This window comes from Ochotona curzoniae, unplaced genomic scaffold (assembly GCF_017591425.1).
Source record: "Ochotona curzoniae isolate NIBS_2020 unplaced genomic scaffold, NIBS_Ocur_1.0 contig_1014, whole genome shotgun sequence".
In the NCBI taxonomy this organism is placed as follows: domain Eukaryota; kingdom Metazoa; phylum Chordata; class Mammalia; order Lagomorpha; family Ochotonidae; genus Ochotona; species Ochotona curzoniae.
The window spans coordinates 37,989,088-38,007,963 of record NW_024464920.1 but is presented as its reverse complement, the minus strand read 5'-3'; the positions used below and the strand labels follow the sequence as shown (position 1 = coordinate 38,007,963).

Genomic DNA, 18,876 nt, shown 5'->3' with positions numbered 1-18,876 from the left:
AGATTGCTTAAAACAGCAGGTGTTCTTAATTTCTAAAAGACTGCTTATAAAAGCTGTCCTTGCACAAGTTGCCCAGGTGCTGTTGGTTTATGAAAATGCGTGAGTACCTCAGAGGTTAGAGACTGAGGGATTTTCCTCATGCCTCCATTACGTGAACAACTAGAAATGACAGGCTAAGTCAAAGCAGTTATCATCTTGGGAATTCAGGGTTCCCTCAAAGCTGCCTGTCTCAGTAGTTGCCTAGGTTTGCTAATAATTAACATGGACTTATGCATGTTTCCAAAAGGCCTTTGACTATATTCTTTCTGCTTTGTCATTTCGTGATGATGTATAGCGTACCTACTATGCAGCAGGAACCCTTCAAAGTGGCTGTAAGAGGAATAGTAGCCCCATTTTACAAAAAAATAAAGTGAGGTCCAAAGAACTAAGTGGTGACCTTGATTACAGATACAGCAGAGAGCTAACAGTATTAGTCTTGAGTCTTCCTATGTAGAACAATCGGGCAAAATATTTAACAGCACTTGGCTTTCATCTCAAATTAAAACTTTCCATGTGACTGACAGAGATAGGAGAGAGAGAAGGTTCTTGAACTGACCATTCCTTATAGAATTGTTTCTTAGAGGAACAATGGGAGGAGAAAGACTTCTGATTGAAAATCTGGAAGCATCATTTTTCTTCTTAAATCTCCCTAAGGGCTCAGCACAGTAGCCTAGTAGCTAAATCCTCACCTTGCATCCACCGGGATCCCAGATGGGTGACAATTCGTGTCCGGGCTGCTCCACTTCCCATCCAGCTCCCTGCTTGTGGCCTAGGTAAGCAGTAGAGGATGAACCAAAACCTTGGGACCCTGCACCCATGTGGGAAGACCCAGAAAAAGCTCCTAGCTCCTGGTTTCAGATCAGTTCAGCTCTAGCCATTGCACCTACCTGGAAAGTGAACCAGCAGACAGTTCTTTCTATCTCTTCTCTTTGTAAATCTGCCTTTCCAATACATAAATCAATCTTTTAAAAAAAATCTCCCCCAAGTTGTATCCAGAACCAGTCACTTCTATGGCCTCACCCATGGTCTAAGCCATCAGCATCTCTGACCTAGATTATCAAAGTAGTTTCTGCGGCTAGTGTTGTGTGTAGTGTGTAAAGACTACTGCGTCTGAGATCGTTGCCTCTCTTTCTGTGCGTGTGTATCTCTTTCAATTAAATAAATCTTAGCAAATAATAAAATATTTTCCTATATGAGTTTCCAATATGAGCTTGTCCTTTTCACTCTTCACCTCCTTCAATTCAATAGCCACAGGGATCCTTTCCACACGCGGGCTGGGTGCAGTCTCCACTGCCCAGGACCTCACAAAGAGCCCCTCACTTGCTGAGAGTAAGAATTCACATCCTTGCAGTGGCCTCTGGGAAGCCCCACCCAGCCATTTCACCTCCCCTCATCTTCGCTCCTCTGTTATACCATTATTTTAGCTCTCTTCATCTCCATGCTCCCCAAACCCACAGCACATGTTTTCACCTAAGGGTTTTGCAATCATTCTTCTTTGCTTCAATCACTCCAGACGGTTGCATTTTCACCTCAAGTCTTTGCCACCACGTTAGCTTCTTGCTGAAGACTTCCCTGATGATCACCTATTTGAACTTGCCACTTTTTTGGGTCCTTTCAATCCTCTATTCTTTGCTGTTTTCAGAATCCTTGCTGTACTTTTACCCTTGTAAAAAACAATGCCATATTCATTTATATTATATTACCCTCTTTTCCAAGAAGGGCAGTAATTTTTGTTCCCTTTCTTCATTTCTGTGTTCACAGAAACTACACTATTGCCTGCTACTAGAAAGCCTCCCGGTGAATGTGTGCTATCATGACATGATTATCATCATTGTTTGTAGATGTCAAAGGACGTTTAGCGAAGGTGATTGTCTCACCTGGAGACATTCTAAGTCACAGAAAGAGATCAAAGATTTTCAAAGTCAAGGATAATCAGCTTGGGATCCCAGCTCTCACCTTTGGGAGCTTGGACACGTTGCTAAGTCTCATACTCACTTTGGCAGCTCAGATTCTAACATCAGAAGAATACAGGCTTGAGTCACCTGCCCTTGCCAAGGATGACATGCACCTTCATGAACTGTTCCATATTTTCTAAAATCAGAAATCAGACTTGAGCTTTCTGTTCTAGTGAATTGCTGTGCTCACGATGTTCTGAGGTGGCTATGGACAAGAACTGTCTCAACAAGCACTTTTTGTTTTGTGTGGAGTATAAAGGATATACTCATTTTAAAAAGATAATAAAAAGAAACAATCATCATTACAGTTTAAAGAAAAAAGACCCATGACTCACAGGTATCTTGACTATAAAATGGGGGAAATAATCATATCTCACAAAGTTGTAGTGCTGATGAGGTGACAGGCTAGCTAAAAGTGCTGATGGAATCAGAGTGCAGGGAACACAAACTCTCTCAAATTCTTCTTACTTTGACCAGATTCTTATCAGATGCTCTGGCTGTGGGCCTCCATTCACACAGTTGTAAAGGAGCCTGTGCCCTGAGACATGCTCTTCTTTTTCTTGGGTTGGAGCCTGTGACCCCAGCTGACTTGGAAAGCTCCTAGGGGGCCTCCCAAGACGTTGTTTCATCCTTTCCAGCCAGTTGGCCAACCTGCTGCTAGTCGTTATTGGGCCCTTTGAAAGTCAACAGATAATAACGAGATAAATAAAACCTTTGCCACTTACAGCTACCTCAGTTTTACACAAGTGTTGCCAAAGGGAGTTGCAACAGGAACTTTGAACAGACTGGTCAAATGATATGTGCTGATAAACATTCAATACGCAGTTTCCCTCTCACCCCTGACATTTCTGTTATTGATCAGCTGCTGTCAGCAGCCCCTCTTCAACGGTGCTTTGGAGAAGCTCTTCCAGATCCTTACTGTTAGGGAGCATTCGTTTTTTTCTTCTCCCGTGTATATCCAAGGCTTCCAATGGTTTTTTCCCTGTCGAGTAAATTGCATATATCAAGCGAGAGAGAGAGAGAGAGAGAGAGAGAGAGGGAGAGAGAGCATAATAAGGCATACGCTCCTCAGAACTTCTGATCTGCATGAGTTATTCATTCATGTTGCGTGGCTACACTCACAGACAAATCCAAAGAACTAGCGTATTCTATATCATTTGAACAGTCTGACTTGAGGCATGTTCATTCATTCATTTGACATGTAGTTAATCAAGCATATTATTTCCCAGACACTAGTCTAGGTGCTGGGAGTATAGCAGTGAACAAAACACACAAAACTTATACCTTTGCCAAAATACAGTTAGGTAGGAATATTAAGTTCTAATGTTCAGTGGCATAGTAGGGTAATAGAGTTTACAATTATCCATTGTATATCTTAGAAAGAATCAGATAGATTGAAGCTTCCCAACACAAAGAAAACGCTACATAATTAAGGAGATAAATTCACTAATGACGGATTCGATCATGACACATTGTGTACCTGCATACAATGATCACATCCTACAAAATATGTACAGTTTAAAACTTTTGAATGAAAAAAAAAATGTATAACCCCAAAAAATCCCTGTCCTCGTGGAGTTTGCATTTAAGTGGAAAAGACATTAACAATATAAGCTAGATAAGCAAGATAAACAGGAGCAGAAGAAGTCTGAAGGAAAACAGAGCAGGAAGCAAGAAGGAATGTGCAAAGCCCAGTGGGACAGGCAGGAGGGTGTCCTTTCCAATGGTGAGGGCTGAACGTCTGAGAATGCATCATCTGAACACGATTTTCCATTCTTACAGCATCATTCTGATGATTTGATGAATCAATGAGATACTCTGTAGTATTCAAAAAATATTGAAAATGGCTTAGGAATTAGTTAATTAGTTGTAAAGCCTATCTCAAAGATGCAAGGCTTCAGCATCATTTGCAACAGCCAAACACTGGAAACCACTCAAAGATCTGTCAACTGACAAACAATTCACAGACGCACTGGTGCAATGGGCTAAGCTACCACCAGCAATGCTGGCGTCTCCTTTGAGCTCTGATCTGAATTCTAGCTGCTCGGTTCTGGATCCCATTTCCTGCTAATTCAACTAGGAGAGCAGTTAAAGATGATACTAGTTAGCTTAACCCCTGCCATTTTTGTGGGAGACTGAAATAAAGTACCAGGCTCCTGTCTTCAGCCCAGTTCCAGCTGTTGTAGCCACTTGAAGAGTAAACAAGCAGATATAAAACTCTGTCACTCCCTTTCTGTCATGCTCTTTCTACAAATAAATCTTTTTTAAAATTATGGTATAACCACAAAAGAGAATACTATGTAGCCAAAAGCATGAATAAAATAGCACATATGCTAAAATACACATGAACCTTGAAAATATTGAATTTCATAGGTGATTCATATGTGATTCCATTTATATGAATTTTTCACATAGGCAAATCCATATAGATAGAAGGAAGATTAGTGTTGCCAAGAAATGGGCAAAGGACAACTGGAGAGTGACTATGGGAATTGGATTTGCTTTTAGAGTGATAAAAAAGTTCTGAATGCATAGTGACAGTGGCTGAAAAATGTTCTGAATACACTTAGGAACACTGTTTGTGAACATAGTCAAATCTACATTTTCTTAAAAAGTGACTTAAAATATAGCCCAGGCATCACTCTGCCCTCTAGGTAGAGTCATTATTACGAAGTTAAGAAGAATTATTAGAGACTATTTCAATACCTATAAGTATACAAGGAAAAGGGGGTGGGACAAAGTTCTCACTTTCTTAGAAATTTTATCCTAATGGGAAAATAAGCTGTCAGTCTCTTCTTACATATAAGGTAATTTCAGAGAGTGATAAGTAGATAAACATATACACAGTAATAAAGAGGAAAGTAGAGGACACAACTTAAACATTGGATGGAGGAGGTGACTTTTAACTGAGACATGAATAGGGAGAAGGAGCCAAGAGCTGAGGCTGGAGCACAACAGACAGAGAAACCAACAAGAAGGCTAACCTGGAGCAACAGAAAGGAGGCCAGGTGGAGCAAGAGGACATTGGCAAGAAAGGCAGGCAGGAGGAATATGAGGCTTTTGAACGTGTGTGTGTGTGTGTTTTCATTATAAGAAGCTACAATCGATCATTTTTAAATCTTTATTGTATTTATTTAAAAGGCAAGGAATAGGTAGGGGGAGAAATAGATTTTGCCTCATCTGCTCTTCACTCCTGAAATGCCTTCAGCAGATGGGATTGAGCCAGACTGAAGCAAGAAGCCAGAAATTTCACCCCCGGTCCCCAACTTGTTGAAGGGCTCCAAGTATGTGAGCTATCACCTACTGATTCCCAGAATGTGCACCCAGTAGAACACTGGATTAGAAGCGGAATCAGGACTGAATCTAGGACTGAAACTGATACGGAATGTGAGCAACCAATGTAGTGGTATCCTAACCCACTGCACCACAACACCTTTCCCCGATTGTAAATTGTTTGCAGGGGACCACCACAACCCTTGCATCCCTGCGTGGATGTTTCTTTGCAATGCAGCATCACACCCCTGTCATCAAGAGGGGAAATATACTCTACCTCTCCCGGACCTGGGCCCAGCCCTGTGAAAAACAACATAAAGAAACAATAACACGGTGAGATATCCTGAGATTCAACCTCTAGAGGGCTTAGAGTTTCCATTCTCTCCATCTGATCCTGCTTCTCTGTCTCTACCAAGAGAAAAGGTCCAGCCTATCCAGCCGGAGTAGGAGAAGTCATATGGACTAGGACCATGGCTGACGGCATCAACAGCGCATCAGCAGCTTGTCAGGTGCAGCTAAGCCCCCAGATGGCCATAGTCACAGGAATGACACCACACCCACCAACAGAATGACCACCTATCTGAGCCCAATTTTGAGGACTAACCCACAGAATTGTGGACAAATGAGTATTGTGTTTTAAAATCACAAAAGTGTACTAGTGGTAGGTAGTGCAGGGATACAGATGTAACACAGAAACCGCTGAAGGTTTAAATAAGGAGGGCAACAACATTCTTGTGTTTTAAAGACCAATTTTGTCCCCAATATATTGATCCATCCATAAGAATCGAGGCCTTCACTCTTTCTTACAAAGATAAAAAATATTATGGGCTTTATGAGAAAGAGAAGTTTAAAAAAATCTGTGTTGGACCAACAGGCACCTTCAACCCTTCAAAATTAAATCATATCCTCAAGAATATTGAAACCCTGTAAAATCATAAACACCAGACCCAAAAAGAGCCAAAAGGCCTTTGACTCTTTAACCCATTTCAGCTAAGAATAGAATCCCTTAAAAATTCTGATGAAAACCAGGATCACATCTTAGGCCAGAACTCATTATAAAATGTGTCCCGAAAGCAGATTAGTGAGGACGTGTCTCTGAACCCTAAACTGCAGTGTTTCGATTCTGCGGTATGTTGAAATAATCAAGGAAGTATTACATCATTCTTAAAAATGCAGAAGCTTAGAAGATGATCATTGAACATGCAACCTTGGAAAGAACTCTAAAACAACCAGGATGCCAAACATAAAAAAAGAAAAAACTTTTTTTTTTAAACAAATGGCTGTAATTAGTAAAAGCCAGGATGCTTGCTCTTGCTGTGTGTAATTATTTCATCTGCAAAGAAACAGAGCTCACTTTGCTTGAATAAATAACATTTGAAAACTTGCTCTTTGTGTAATAATATTTAACCAGCCTTTATGACTGTGTGTATTCACAGTATCTCGTGGTATTTTCCACTAATTTCTCAAGAATGTTAGCATTATCTTCACCATCCTGATTTATTACACGGTATAGTCAGATACTATATGGCTTGATAAGAAACTATGCAAGTGCTTTCAAACAGAGTTAATCTGCATAACTGTGATATTTTGTAGTCTCTGCTTGGAATGATGGGACTAGGGGGTGAAGAAATAGGTTGGAAATGTTCTTTCCTACCACACTCTCCCACTGTATTAGAGAAAGAAGAAGGGAGGTATGGAGGAAGAAGGCGAAAAACCCAAATGAAGGAAGATGGCAGAAAAATACGAAAGAGAACCAACAAAGGGAACTGGGTGAAGAGGAAAGAAGGTGAGGACGACGAGCTAGATGTTGAACCAAGGAATCAACTTCCACAGATGACATGCATTTCCACTGATGACATCCTATGCAGAGGCTGCAAAGCAGCAACATAATTGTTGGATTTCCTGCCACTTAGCAACCTATCTGTAGCCCATTTTAAGAAAATCTTAGCCTCTCTTAGAGCATGGACAGCATTCAGAGTGTGGTGAAAACTACAAAGGAGAAAGACTCTCTTCTCAGAAAGGAGCAGATACCCCAACATTTTGTCCCTGTGCTTTGAGGAGTTCCAGTGCCAGGTTGCCGGCTTCCCTCCTGCCCCAGCCATGGATTTCAAATGAAGATATTTGAATGTCTCCCCTCAAGCCACTGGGGTGGTGACACCATACCAGCACGACCCGGGCAGGATGCTCAGCCAGCTTCAAGAACAAATGGCTCCGTTTTGCTTAGGTCATTCTCTCCATGTGAAATGCAAGGCAAAGCTGGAAGTTCACCAGGAAAGCTCTGCCTCTTCCTCCTGGCTTGATAAGGAAGATTAGGTCCGCTGCACAGGAGCTCCAGCTGGAAGGTGCGGCCATCCATTCCCACTGGGGAAAGCTGAGGAGGAAAGGGACGTGGATTCAACTGGCTGCCCACCAACGGCTGAAGGGGTTGAAATTCTCTCCTGCTCTAGTGTGGTCCAATAGGTTAACTCCTATTTCAGAAGCCAGGGAGTATGCATAACATGTGTATGTGGAAGGAAGAAAAGAGAAAACAAGGGAAGGACAAAAGGGAGAGCAAGAAACGAGAGAAAAGGAAGAAACTGAGGAGAGGTGGGGATATACCTGTGTTGGAGTGCCTACTAGCCCCAGAATCCCCATCATTCACGAACTCAAACGCAACTCCGAAAGCAATGCATTTCAAAGCCACCTTAACATTGTCGTTCAGACAGCTGTGCTTTTACAATCTGTACTATACTGCTGCTAATGAATTTAACCAGTTACTTACTGAATCATAATGTACAAATGAAAAAATCTCTTGAAAACAGCTCTTATGAAGGAGGCTAAGATTTGTTGCCAAAGATTTCATCACTGTGATTGTAACAGTGAACATTTAGAAACTGCCTAAAACATCTAACATCTAGACATGATAGGAAATCATGAAAAAAGTCTCTTCCTCACTGATGAGGATGTTGAGCAATTTGAACTCACGTTCATGAATGGTAGGGAAGTAAAATGGTACAACCACAACAGAAAAATCGTCTGATAATTTCTTATCAAGTTAAACATACGCCCGCTGGATGACCCAGAAATTCTATTCCTTAATTAAAAAAATCTCTACAAAAGAGACAAAATATGTGTAGGAGCTTTATTCATGATTATTCCCTTAAACTAAAGTAGAAACAACCCAAATGGCCTCAATAGGAAAATGAATCAACAAAACTCATTATATTTATAAAATGTGTATACACACCAGTAAAACACAAACACAGGTAAATACAATAACACAACTCAATTTTTAAATGTATCAAGGGTTAGAATTAGGATTCAGAAGAGTTGATTTTGTCTGATTTATATGAAACTTAAGAACAGGCAAAACTAATCCAGAACAACACAAATCCAAATAGTGGTTACCATGCGTGTATATTCACATAGGTGAGACCGATTAAACTGTAAAACCAAGACTTGTGCACTTCACTGGATACAAATCATCTCAGTGAATTTTTAAAGGCTTATTTTATTTGGAAGGCAGATTTAGAGAGAGAGAAGGAGAGACGGAAAAAGAAAGATCTTCCATCCACTGGTTTACTCCCTTAGTAGGTGCGACAGCTGGAGCTAAGCCAATGGGTGCAGGAGTCCAAGGACATGGACCATCCTCCGCTGCCTTCCCAGCCCATAAACAGGGAGCTGGATCATAACTGGTGCAGCCTAGACTCGAACCTGTGACCAGCTGGAATGCTAGTGCCAAAGGTGGAAGCTTAGCCTACTACACCATGGTGCCAGTGCCTTCAGTGAATTTTTTAAATGACATTTTTTGAGAAATATTTTAAACAGGAATTTATTGTATATAGGTAAGTACAAAAAGCAGGAAATAAAAACTGCATAGTCAGAATTATCCCAAATTTCTTTTTAAAAAACACATATCTGTAAAGATCAGAGGCTTATTTGCTTGAATATTAAGAGTAATTACATCTGCTGAAATAATAAGGGAGTTTTGATTTCCTTCATTGCATTTTTCTGTATTATAAAACTTTTCTACAAGGAGAATAAATTACTTTAAAAAAATTTTTTTTTTTTTTTAAATTTCTGTAACCGCGCTCTTTTTCTTTTCATTGCCCCTGTGGCTGGTTCAGGCCCTCCTTCTAAACTGTTATCAAGGACTCTTGACTATTCTCCCAGATTCAAAAGTCTACCTAGCTTGTTCTTCTGGGGATGCTTCTCTTTTTAAAAGTAAAACTCTGGGTTTTGTTTGTTTGTTTTGTTTTGTTTTGTCTCAGGTCTGCAACATTTCTTTTAAAGTAAATTTTGGCCTCCTCCGAGTACCTTTTGTCCGATTGTGTTGGGCTCTGCTTTATGTGACGGAAATGTTGCGGAATTGTTGAGATCCCTGGATGTCTGTCCCTAGGGGAGGGGAAGACTATCCCTTGGCACAATGAACACCCTCCGCTCCTGGCTGTGTGGGCATCGCCACATTGGCACATCTCTATGAACCCAGTGGTCCATTCTCAGACTTCACATAGTTGAGCCAGCAGAAGCTGCACACAGGGATGGTCCCTTCCGTACCATGCTTCCTTCGCTCACAGGGCCACGGGTCCACACTTTCCAGAACTCTCTCCCGCCTCCCTACCTCCCCTCCTATCTCTTTGGCTGATTCCTCCTCTTCTTTCTGACCTCTTAGACCAGAGTGTCCTCAGAGCTCACCCATTTTCTTCTCTTCGCTGGAATCTCCAGCTTCTCCAGCCTCGAGGTTAGAAACACCAGAGATGTGATGTGTTGTTAACTCACAAGTGGACAGCTGCTGTTCTGAATGAAAAACACTGTCGCCAACACCGTCACTTGGACATCCATAGGCAAGCAGGACACTCAAATGCAAAACTCCTGATTCCTACTCAACAATCTTGTTCACTTGCCAATTTCTCCCTCTCAACAGATCTTGCTTCTTTGAAGCCACACCCAGAATCCGCCCACTTGCCAGGAACTGCTGTTCTTTCAGTATGACAAGCGTGTCCTTGTTTTGTTCTTGGCTTCTTCCTCTGCCTGGAACCCTTTGCCCTGATCTGGCGTTGCTGCTTCACACTGCCTCCAATGGTCACTTCTCCCTGAACACTTCACATAGCACACCAACCTTCCCATTCTCCCTGTTCTATGCCAGTGCTGTCAGCGTTCACCACTTGTTGACATACTATTTCCTGAATTTACTCATCAGCTCTACCTTTTTGGTGTCTTTTCCCTCTAAGATGTTACCTTCCTAATATTTATTTTGGTCACTGTTTTTCTGCCCCTGGAACAGCACCTCAAAAGTTAAGGTGCTTATGAAAGATGCTAAATAATTCAAATAAAAGAATGAGAATATTTAATTACTCCCATGGGCAGGGTATGATAGGTGAGTTGCACAAGGAGTAATTAGTCAAGAGAACTTTCCTTCTTCTTTTTTCTTTTTCTTTCTTTCTCTCTCTCTCTCTTTCTCTTTCTTTCTTTCTCTTCTTTCTTTCTTTTTTTCCTTTTTCTTTCTTTCTCTCTCTCTTTCTCTTTCCTTTCTTTCTTTCTCTCTCTTTCTCTCTTTTTCTTTCTCTCTTTCTTTCCTTTCTTTCTTTCTTTTTCTCTTTCTTTCTTTTTTTCTTTCATGTGGAAATCCTGAGATATTCATGGCTGCTGTCACTTTTTCTCATTGAATCCCTACTTCTAACCTCATGAATCCTCCAAGCCCCTGGCTGGCAGAATTCTGGACACTCAGTCCAAGATGGTCACTGTTCAGTCTGCATATTTTTAAACTGTACTTCACATGGCTCACTCACTGGACAAGATCAGGTGATTATAAAATGCCAGTGCTGTTCTAAGTACTTGAGATACCTACATCAGTAATTATCATAGACTAAAACATGTCCCTTTGGAGAATTTTTATATTCAGCTACAATGTATGTTCTTGAATCCAGAGTTACTTCTTCCTGAAAATAAACCTCCCAATTTCTGCTGGGGGACAGGGGCATATTCATGAATCTCCAAAATTTTCTTTGTTGAGCATCAGACCTTTCTGAAGAATCCAGCACCCTCAGGCCTCTTTCCCTTCCTGCTGGAAATCTTGTTTTGCCCTCAAAGGTTGCTCTACACATAGCCATGTACAGCGAAAAAGGCAATGACTTGCAAACTGCATCTGTCTGGCATTCAGATGTACCTGTCTGTCCAAGGCAGCCTAAAACGTCCATCACATGAAGCATAGGTCTCTTGCCACTCTCAGCACCATGATCCTAGGCACCATTTTTAAAAAATACTATGAGGACAAGTTACAGCCAAAATTTCTAAAAATCACCAACAGTAAGTGCAGAATAAATATAACTTTGTGTAACAGTCTTTAAAATTACTTGAAAGATTATCATGAGTTTTTAAAACTATAGTTATTTGACTTTATTAACACAACACAAAATACCAGTCATCATACATTTCCATTTTTTGTTTACTTAGAAAGCAGCACAATTTTTACAATAAGTTCTGTGGTTAATGGATGAAATGACATAGCATGCTTTCGTTTCAGCTAAAAATTCCCCAACCTTGATAAAATGCATTGAATATGAGGATTATTTATTAAGCATTTTCTACATGCCAGAAACTATTCCAGGATATTGTATGGATTCCGTCAGTAGAGAGTTTCAAAGATGTCTAATGGTGCAAGTTATATCCCAATCATCAAATAAGAACTTTTTTCTTAAGATTTTCATTTTATAAAATATGCTATAATTCCGCTGGTACAACAGGGAGAAGAAATATATAAATGGAAGAAACTAGAAAATAAAACACTTTATAATGGTAAAACTACAATTCTATATTTTTCTACAATATTGTGGTTTTCTTTTTAAATACAGAAATAAATATTTCCAAACCGATGAACAGGAAAATAACTTTATTTTCAAATAACCTTTTACATGCCAACATTCCACTTTAAAATATTTCTAAAGAATATCCATATCATTGCCTTTATAAAGAGGAATCTTCCAATGCTGATAACGGATCTAGCTGCCCCAGATGTTTTCCTTCTAATAATTGCCTGTATAACTGCTACTGTATTATTATGGTTTCCCTGAATATCATTGCAAAACTCCCCAAGAATATCTTAGTCATAATTTTGCATAATTTTATCATACTTCCTAATATCATCACCCAGCAGAAAGAGCGAAGATACATTTTAACGAAAGAATTAATAATTTTACCAACTGGAACACATAAACCTATCTTTTTAATTATTGTCTTCGCAGTTCATGAGTAATTTTAGCTGATAACTAACCATATTCTTGATACTATAGAGTTGAAATTTAGTGCCAAAATCCTTGTTCAGCCATTCTGGTTCTCAATTTTAAGAAATTTGACTATCTTGCTTCATGCTTTTGTTTTTGAACCACTTTGAATCTCTCATTTAGTATACAGCCCTTACTATGAGTTCACAGAATCATTTAACTCTTCACTAAATATAAGACCCTGGAGTCTTTGGGCTCAATTCCCAGACAATGCTGAAGTCCTAATTTCTGCCTCATCAACCCCACGTTTTTCAGCCTCCACACTTGACAAAAATGGGAGCTTATCCACAAGATAACACATTCTGTCTTCCATTTTCTTTATTAAAACATCTTTCCAACACTGAGCTGAGATCTTCCTCGTTTAAAACTGCTCTCTGTATGGGTCTATAACACTGAAACTGGTAGAAGGACTTAAGAAAAGTCACTCTCTTACTGGTTTATCTTCCTTAATTTTAAAATGGGGGATAAGAAATAGATACCATAGAGTAGTGAGGATTAAATCATGTTTATGAAGCACCTGGCACAACACAGGGCCTTCAGGAGTAGAGTCTGTTACAAATAGGGAGCCCTCCTATTCCCCCTATACCTTGGATATGGGACAGCAAATATTGTTTACTCTCTTCCAGGCCAATTATTCCCATTTCCTTCAATTTTCTTTGATCAGCAAGGTATTTTCTTCCTTATTCTTCCTGAATAAATGTTGTCCTTTGAGAGATGGGTCAAGTGCCAATCAAAAAGAAATGTGATCAACTGTTTTACTAACTGAGCACAAACCTCACTCTCATGAGTGTCCCAAGATGACATTTCTCCCTATTACTGATTCAGCCCTCACCCTCCTACCTCCAGTGTGCCTATACTGGGCTCTCTGGCAAGAGCAACTATGAGGAAGATGATAGCCATGGATACTTTCAGGTCCTAAAGTGAGCAGAAGACGGAAGCAGCCTTCAAACGTTAGGACGCATCTGAGAAGTTTTGCTCTTCATTCTGGTAGGAAGCCAACTCTTCCTCTTCCAGGATCACTCCCTCTTGACCCCTCCACTCCTTTCCCTGGATTTCACAGTTCTGGCTGGTGGCTCCGTAAGATGTCTTCTTTCTGGGACTCACGAAAGTCTCATGGTTGAGTTCTGTCTCCTCAGCTAATTCATCCTGGTCAATGATCCCACATTTCTCTTCCGAGAGATTCTCTGGGTCAGCCCATTCCTGCTTCTCCCCAGAGGCAAAAACCCCATAGAAGATCACACCACTGTAGTGCACCAGGGCTGCTATGAGGAACACGTTCTGCCACTCCTCGCGGGTCTGAACAAGAAAAGAAAGGGTCCGTTAGCGTTTTCCCAAAAACGGGTGATTAGCAGCACATCTCAGGGGGTCCCACCAGGACACAAGCACATGCCCACCCAAAGGCAGAGCTCTGCTTCTGCAGAAGGTACGTGTTAGAAGCAGTATCCAAGATTGAATCAAGACATGAGTCCTCAAAAACCAGAAGTGAAGACTACTATAAATAGGAAACTTAGAGACTACCATAAATTTGCTTTTTTTTTTTCATTTGAAAATTGTCGTTTAAAATAAACAACATGTAAGGACATCTGTGGCACAACTGAAAAATTCTTCTGAGTTTATAAATGGGGTTTCCTCTCCCATAGTAGGCTAACTTCAACTTGTTTTGTCATCCAGTTTTAAATCTTATAGGTCTCCTTGCCTGAAGTTGGATACAGAATATTTAAGCAAGAAAACACCTTAATCTTTCAATAGTCAATTTGCAATTGTATTTTCTATGTTAAAAGAAATGATGGGAATGTGTTCTTAAAGGAAGATGGCGTCTTGACTTCCAAAGCCATGTTACCAGCCTTACTGTCTCATGCAACAAAGTGAGAAGATTTAAGTCCTCTTTCTATAAAATCTCTAAATCCCATCTTATTTTCTGTCAAAAAATAAGAAAAATTGCCTAATCCTTCCTTTTCTAGGAAGACACAATAGTTTCAGTAGCCATATTTGTAGCAGACAACTAACTAGGAAAACAATTGGGTAAAGAAATCTGTTGTGTCCAAAAACTCTCATTCGCAGAAAGTAACATTTTCTGTGACTGATGTTGGATGTTTTTAGCCTGTACTTGAATGCTGGATGGATCATGGGAACCTCCATTTCTACCCACTCTGGTATAAACACATGATGCAGTAAAGACTGAATGCCACTCCTTATAGGATTTTAGGCAGGGTAACTTTGTATTGTTATCCTTAAGATTTTTTTTTTTTATTTGAGAGGCAGAATTGCAGAAGCTGGGAGAGAAAGAGAGGAAGCCTTCCATCCACTGGTTTATTCCCTAAATGGTTGCAAAAGCTGGAACTGGTCCAGTCGAAAACCAGGAGATTCTTTCAGATCTCCCACATGTGCAGGGGCCCAAGCACTTGGGCCATCTCCTGAGGCTTTCCCAGGCCATTAGCAGGACGCTGGATTGGAAGTAGAGCAACTGGGACCCAAACTGCCACCCATATGGGATGCTGATGGTATACCACAGCACCAGCCCCTTACATTCTTAACAGGGAAGTACAACAGCACTCATATTTTTATGCTAGAATACACTAAGCAATAAATGGAAATAGGCTATAAAGGGTGATAACTTTCAACTATAAAACAATCTTGAGTAATTAATTAATCCAAAGTTGCCTCGGTTTCTTCTTTGTGTCTTCAAACCCTTTCTACTGCCTTCACCTCTCTCTCCTAAGCTTTCATGTCTCAGCTGAGAAAATGTGGAGCCCAAAAAAAAAAAAAAAACACTTAACACGCAATGGATATTAACGCACAGAAGGAGGAGGCACAAAGAGAGGGAAGAGGAGAAAAACAGTTCATTTGACTTAGTCAAGGTCAAGGACATTTAAGGGCTTGAGCAGCATCTCCAGATAGCAGGTTTCTGTAAGACTTCAATCTCCTGAAACTATCCCATAGGAAATCATTACCTTGTGCTTGGTCATTGCACCAACAATGAGGGGACAGACCATACCAGAGAGGGTGCCCACTCCATTTGAAATACCCATGAGAATGCTGGCATAGCGGGGAGCAATGTCCAGGTGGTTGACATTAAAACCTGCAGTGAAGCCAAAACCTCAAAGTCAGAGTAAAGAACAGAATTAGAATTGCAAACACACTTTGGAAAATGGTTAGCTCCTCCCACCTGTCATCAGGGTATTTGGTGTATCTGACTAGTATATAACTCATGGAGACTCTACCAGGAATATATATATACAGCATATATATATGCCTGCTTTAGGGATCATGCAATATAACAGAAAAGGGTGTGTTCAATAATGTAACATTAAAACTGGCAAAACTCTGTAATTTATAAGCACTTCCACACACCTACTCTATTTGAAGCTTGTAAATTTGGACTTAAATCTTACTTCCACTTAGGACAACCAGTCTTTTATTTTTTTTTTCCTTTGGCCTTGATTTCCTCTAAATCCATAAAATGGAAATCCTATTACTACTTAACTCAAAGTTATTAAAATGAGACTCAGGGAAAATAGGTATGTGAGACTTGTTGGCAAATAGTTAAGACCTATTAGCGACCACCCCTAACTACTACCACTGCTAACTACGACCATCCTACCACTGCTGCTCCTAGCATCTCCTTCTCTTTGAAGTCTTTTCTCAAAAGTGGCAAAATGTAAAAGACTGTAAAAGCTCACTGAATCTACTTCTCAGGAGAGGACATTTGGAACACGGGGAAGGAGTAAAGGGTAGGCATGGACAAAGTTGTAAAGAGAAGGTTGGACACCACCTTGGCAGGTGTTGCCCAGGGATGCATATGAGAGTCGGATAGACTTGGTCCTGGCAGCTCAATTGAGACACAAATCTGAACTAGGATCTAAGTTTGGTGAACCTTGGTTTCTGATCTATAACTTGTAATGATTCTTAGAAAAGTGTTGTGAAAAGGAAGTCGACTAATTAACGGGACATAGAGATGGAAGTCACACACAAGTTTTACAGGTCGTTAGCATCAATCCTGTGCACCACTGCCTTATCCAGCAACGAGTTTGACACATGTAGTCACTCAGCAAACAGTTAATTAGTCACTAATCAATCCCAGCACAGGGCTCTGGGATTCAGTCATTTTATGTTTCCCTTTGCTTACTTTATGCAAGGATGTGAAAATAGAATTTACATTTTTTTTTCCTAATCTGGCACACTGAATGGCTGTTTTCCTTACTTCCATTTAGGGAGAAAAGATTTTTCTAATAAACATACCTTCTCTTTTGAATCAAAATGCCAGATAATCAGAAGATAAAGCAGCTGCAAGATTAATTAATCTTCTCTTGATTTTAATGAGATAAATACTTTATTAGAAAAAGAACCCAGAGATAAGAAGCAATTAATATGATTGCTGAGTATTATATCCTTGTACAAAGCCCAGGCATCTGCCTCAGCTACAGATAATGTGAGAACTGCCATTTTTTGTTTCTAACTGCATCCTTCTGGCATGCGGGTAGGCTGGGAGAAATCTCTGAAAAACCAATAGAGTTTGGTAGCAGATGAAAAATGACTGCACGCAAGTGGGGAGAGACTGCCTTCTCTCCACAAGGTCACTTCCCTCAGCAGGCATCTCTCAGCCCTTGCATCTGTTTAACTTCACCTGTCCCAACTCTTCCATCTATAATAGGTTTGTATTGTGTCAGTCTTCTCTTGTATTGTTATCTATTTGTAATAAAGTCGGCAGAAAAGCCTGAGGAACCACTATCAGCCTTGGCTGCACAGTCCCACCCACAGGGTTATTAGTGGGTCAGACTTTGAGTCCAATCCAAACCACTTGATATACTTGGGCAAGTTAAGTCACTTCTTTCTGCTTCCTGTCAGTAACACTGATGTAGCAGTGTCCTTCTCCTAGGCTTGTATCAGGGATTAAATAATACCATATTTTAAACGTGGTAAGCATGGGATAAGTGTCTTAAAACAAAACAAAAACCAAAAACAATGTCTGTACTGCGCATCTCTCCTTGTGATGGTGACTTGATCAACAAGCCAGGGACATCTGAACCTCTGGAGGCAGGATATCAACCGCTTTGGCATCACAGAGGCATCAAGGGAAGGTATCCTTCAGCCTCCTCCTGGAGCAAGCTGTGAGTGCTGTCCCCTTGCTATTCGAAGTGTGGATGGCCAACCAGCATCACTGCAGAGTTCAAGCAGCATTCGTCTGCATCCTACACAATCCTGGTCGTGTCTGTGTGCAGTGCATCATCACGGAGCAACAGCATCACCCAGCGCTTCATGGAGTTGTTATGCATTGGATCTAGGTTAAAGGCTTTAATGCCTTACTTCTACCAGAATGTAAACTGGATCTGAATCTTTGACTCATTGTGCTAATACCAGGCACAAGAATGGTGCCTGCCTCACAGGACGTGTGAATAAAGGCATAATCGACCTCAAGGTGTCTTCAGCCACCCTAAAGGTTACTGTTACGGTGTCTGATATCTGAATGAAAAAAAAAAAAACTGAGATGGAAGAATCTAAATTAAGCAATTTTTTTAGAGATAATACATAACAAAAAGCAGCTTCAAATCTGATCTGTGTGCTTCTAAATCCAAATTTTATTAAGCTACTCTGAAAATAGACCTTCTTTTTCTAATATAACTATTCACCAGCACTAAGCATTGTGAGACTTATGCCCCTATTTTAGGATAATTTAGACCAGAATTGTCATATTTTTCCGTTTGAGAACATTGCTATGCTGGTGGATACTTAAATTAGTCTAAAACAATAGAAAAAACATAAACTTGGAGTCAGACCAAGTTGTGCTTTTGTCTTTCATTCGCCATCAATTACTAAGGAATACCTACTACTTACCAATGCTGGGAGATATACCCAATGTATGTACCTTCTGTAAGTGATAACTTTTATTTTTCCAGTGTTTTCAAGATGAGTGAAAAGCTGGATTTTGCCTTTTCATTCTGTTATATCACTGCAGTCTGTGTGATAGGATTATACTATCTCACATGAGGTAGAGCAGTTTCCATTGTTGATAATTCAGAATTTTAATGCCCCTGACTCTCCTAGGGTAGCTGGGAAGAAGATGGAGCTTAACACACTTAAGAGGCCTTTGAATTCTGCCTGGCTGTGTCTGTGCTTGGCGGATGTTACCTGCCTTCCCATTGTATTCCTACCTCATCTGCCCTGTGCAGAAAGGCACATCTGCTCTCTGTCCCTTCCTTCCCTTGCCTGGAAAATGAAAGCAATGCAATAAACAAAATCTAAAGATTTCCACTTTGAGCAACTTCTGACCCTGTGACTGTGTGTCAGATGACACGGTCATGTGCACTGACAGTAGCAGTGACAGGAGGGGAGGACTGAGAAGATCCCAGGAG

General features: G+C 40.4%; 1 protein-coding gene across 2 annotated transcripts in view; it reads right to left on the bottom strand.

The window, feature by feature from the left end:
- Positions 1–13,389: 13,389 nt before the first annotated feature.
- SLC17A8 (solute carrier family 17 member 8) overlaps positions 13,390–18,876 on the bottom strand; it is a 37,958-nt gene continuing 32,471 nt past the window's right edge. The window contains exons 10-11 of one of the 2 annotated variants that reach the window (XM_040990806.1): positions 15,478–15,605; positions 13,390–13,822 (exon numbers count right to left, since the gene is read on the bottom strand). In XM_040990806.1, the coding sequence (XP_040846740.1) occupies positions 13,478–13,822; positions 15,478–15,605 (473 nt within the window). In that variant the 3' untranslated portion in view covers positions 13,390–13,477. The remainder of the gene's footprint in view (positions 13,823–15,477; positions 15,606–18,876) is intronic. The other variant, XM_040990796.1, reaches the window with a different exon arrangement.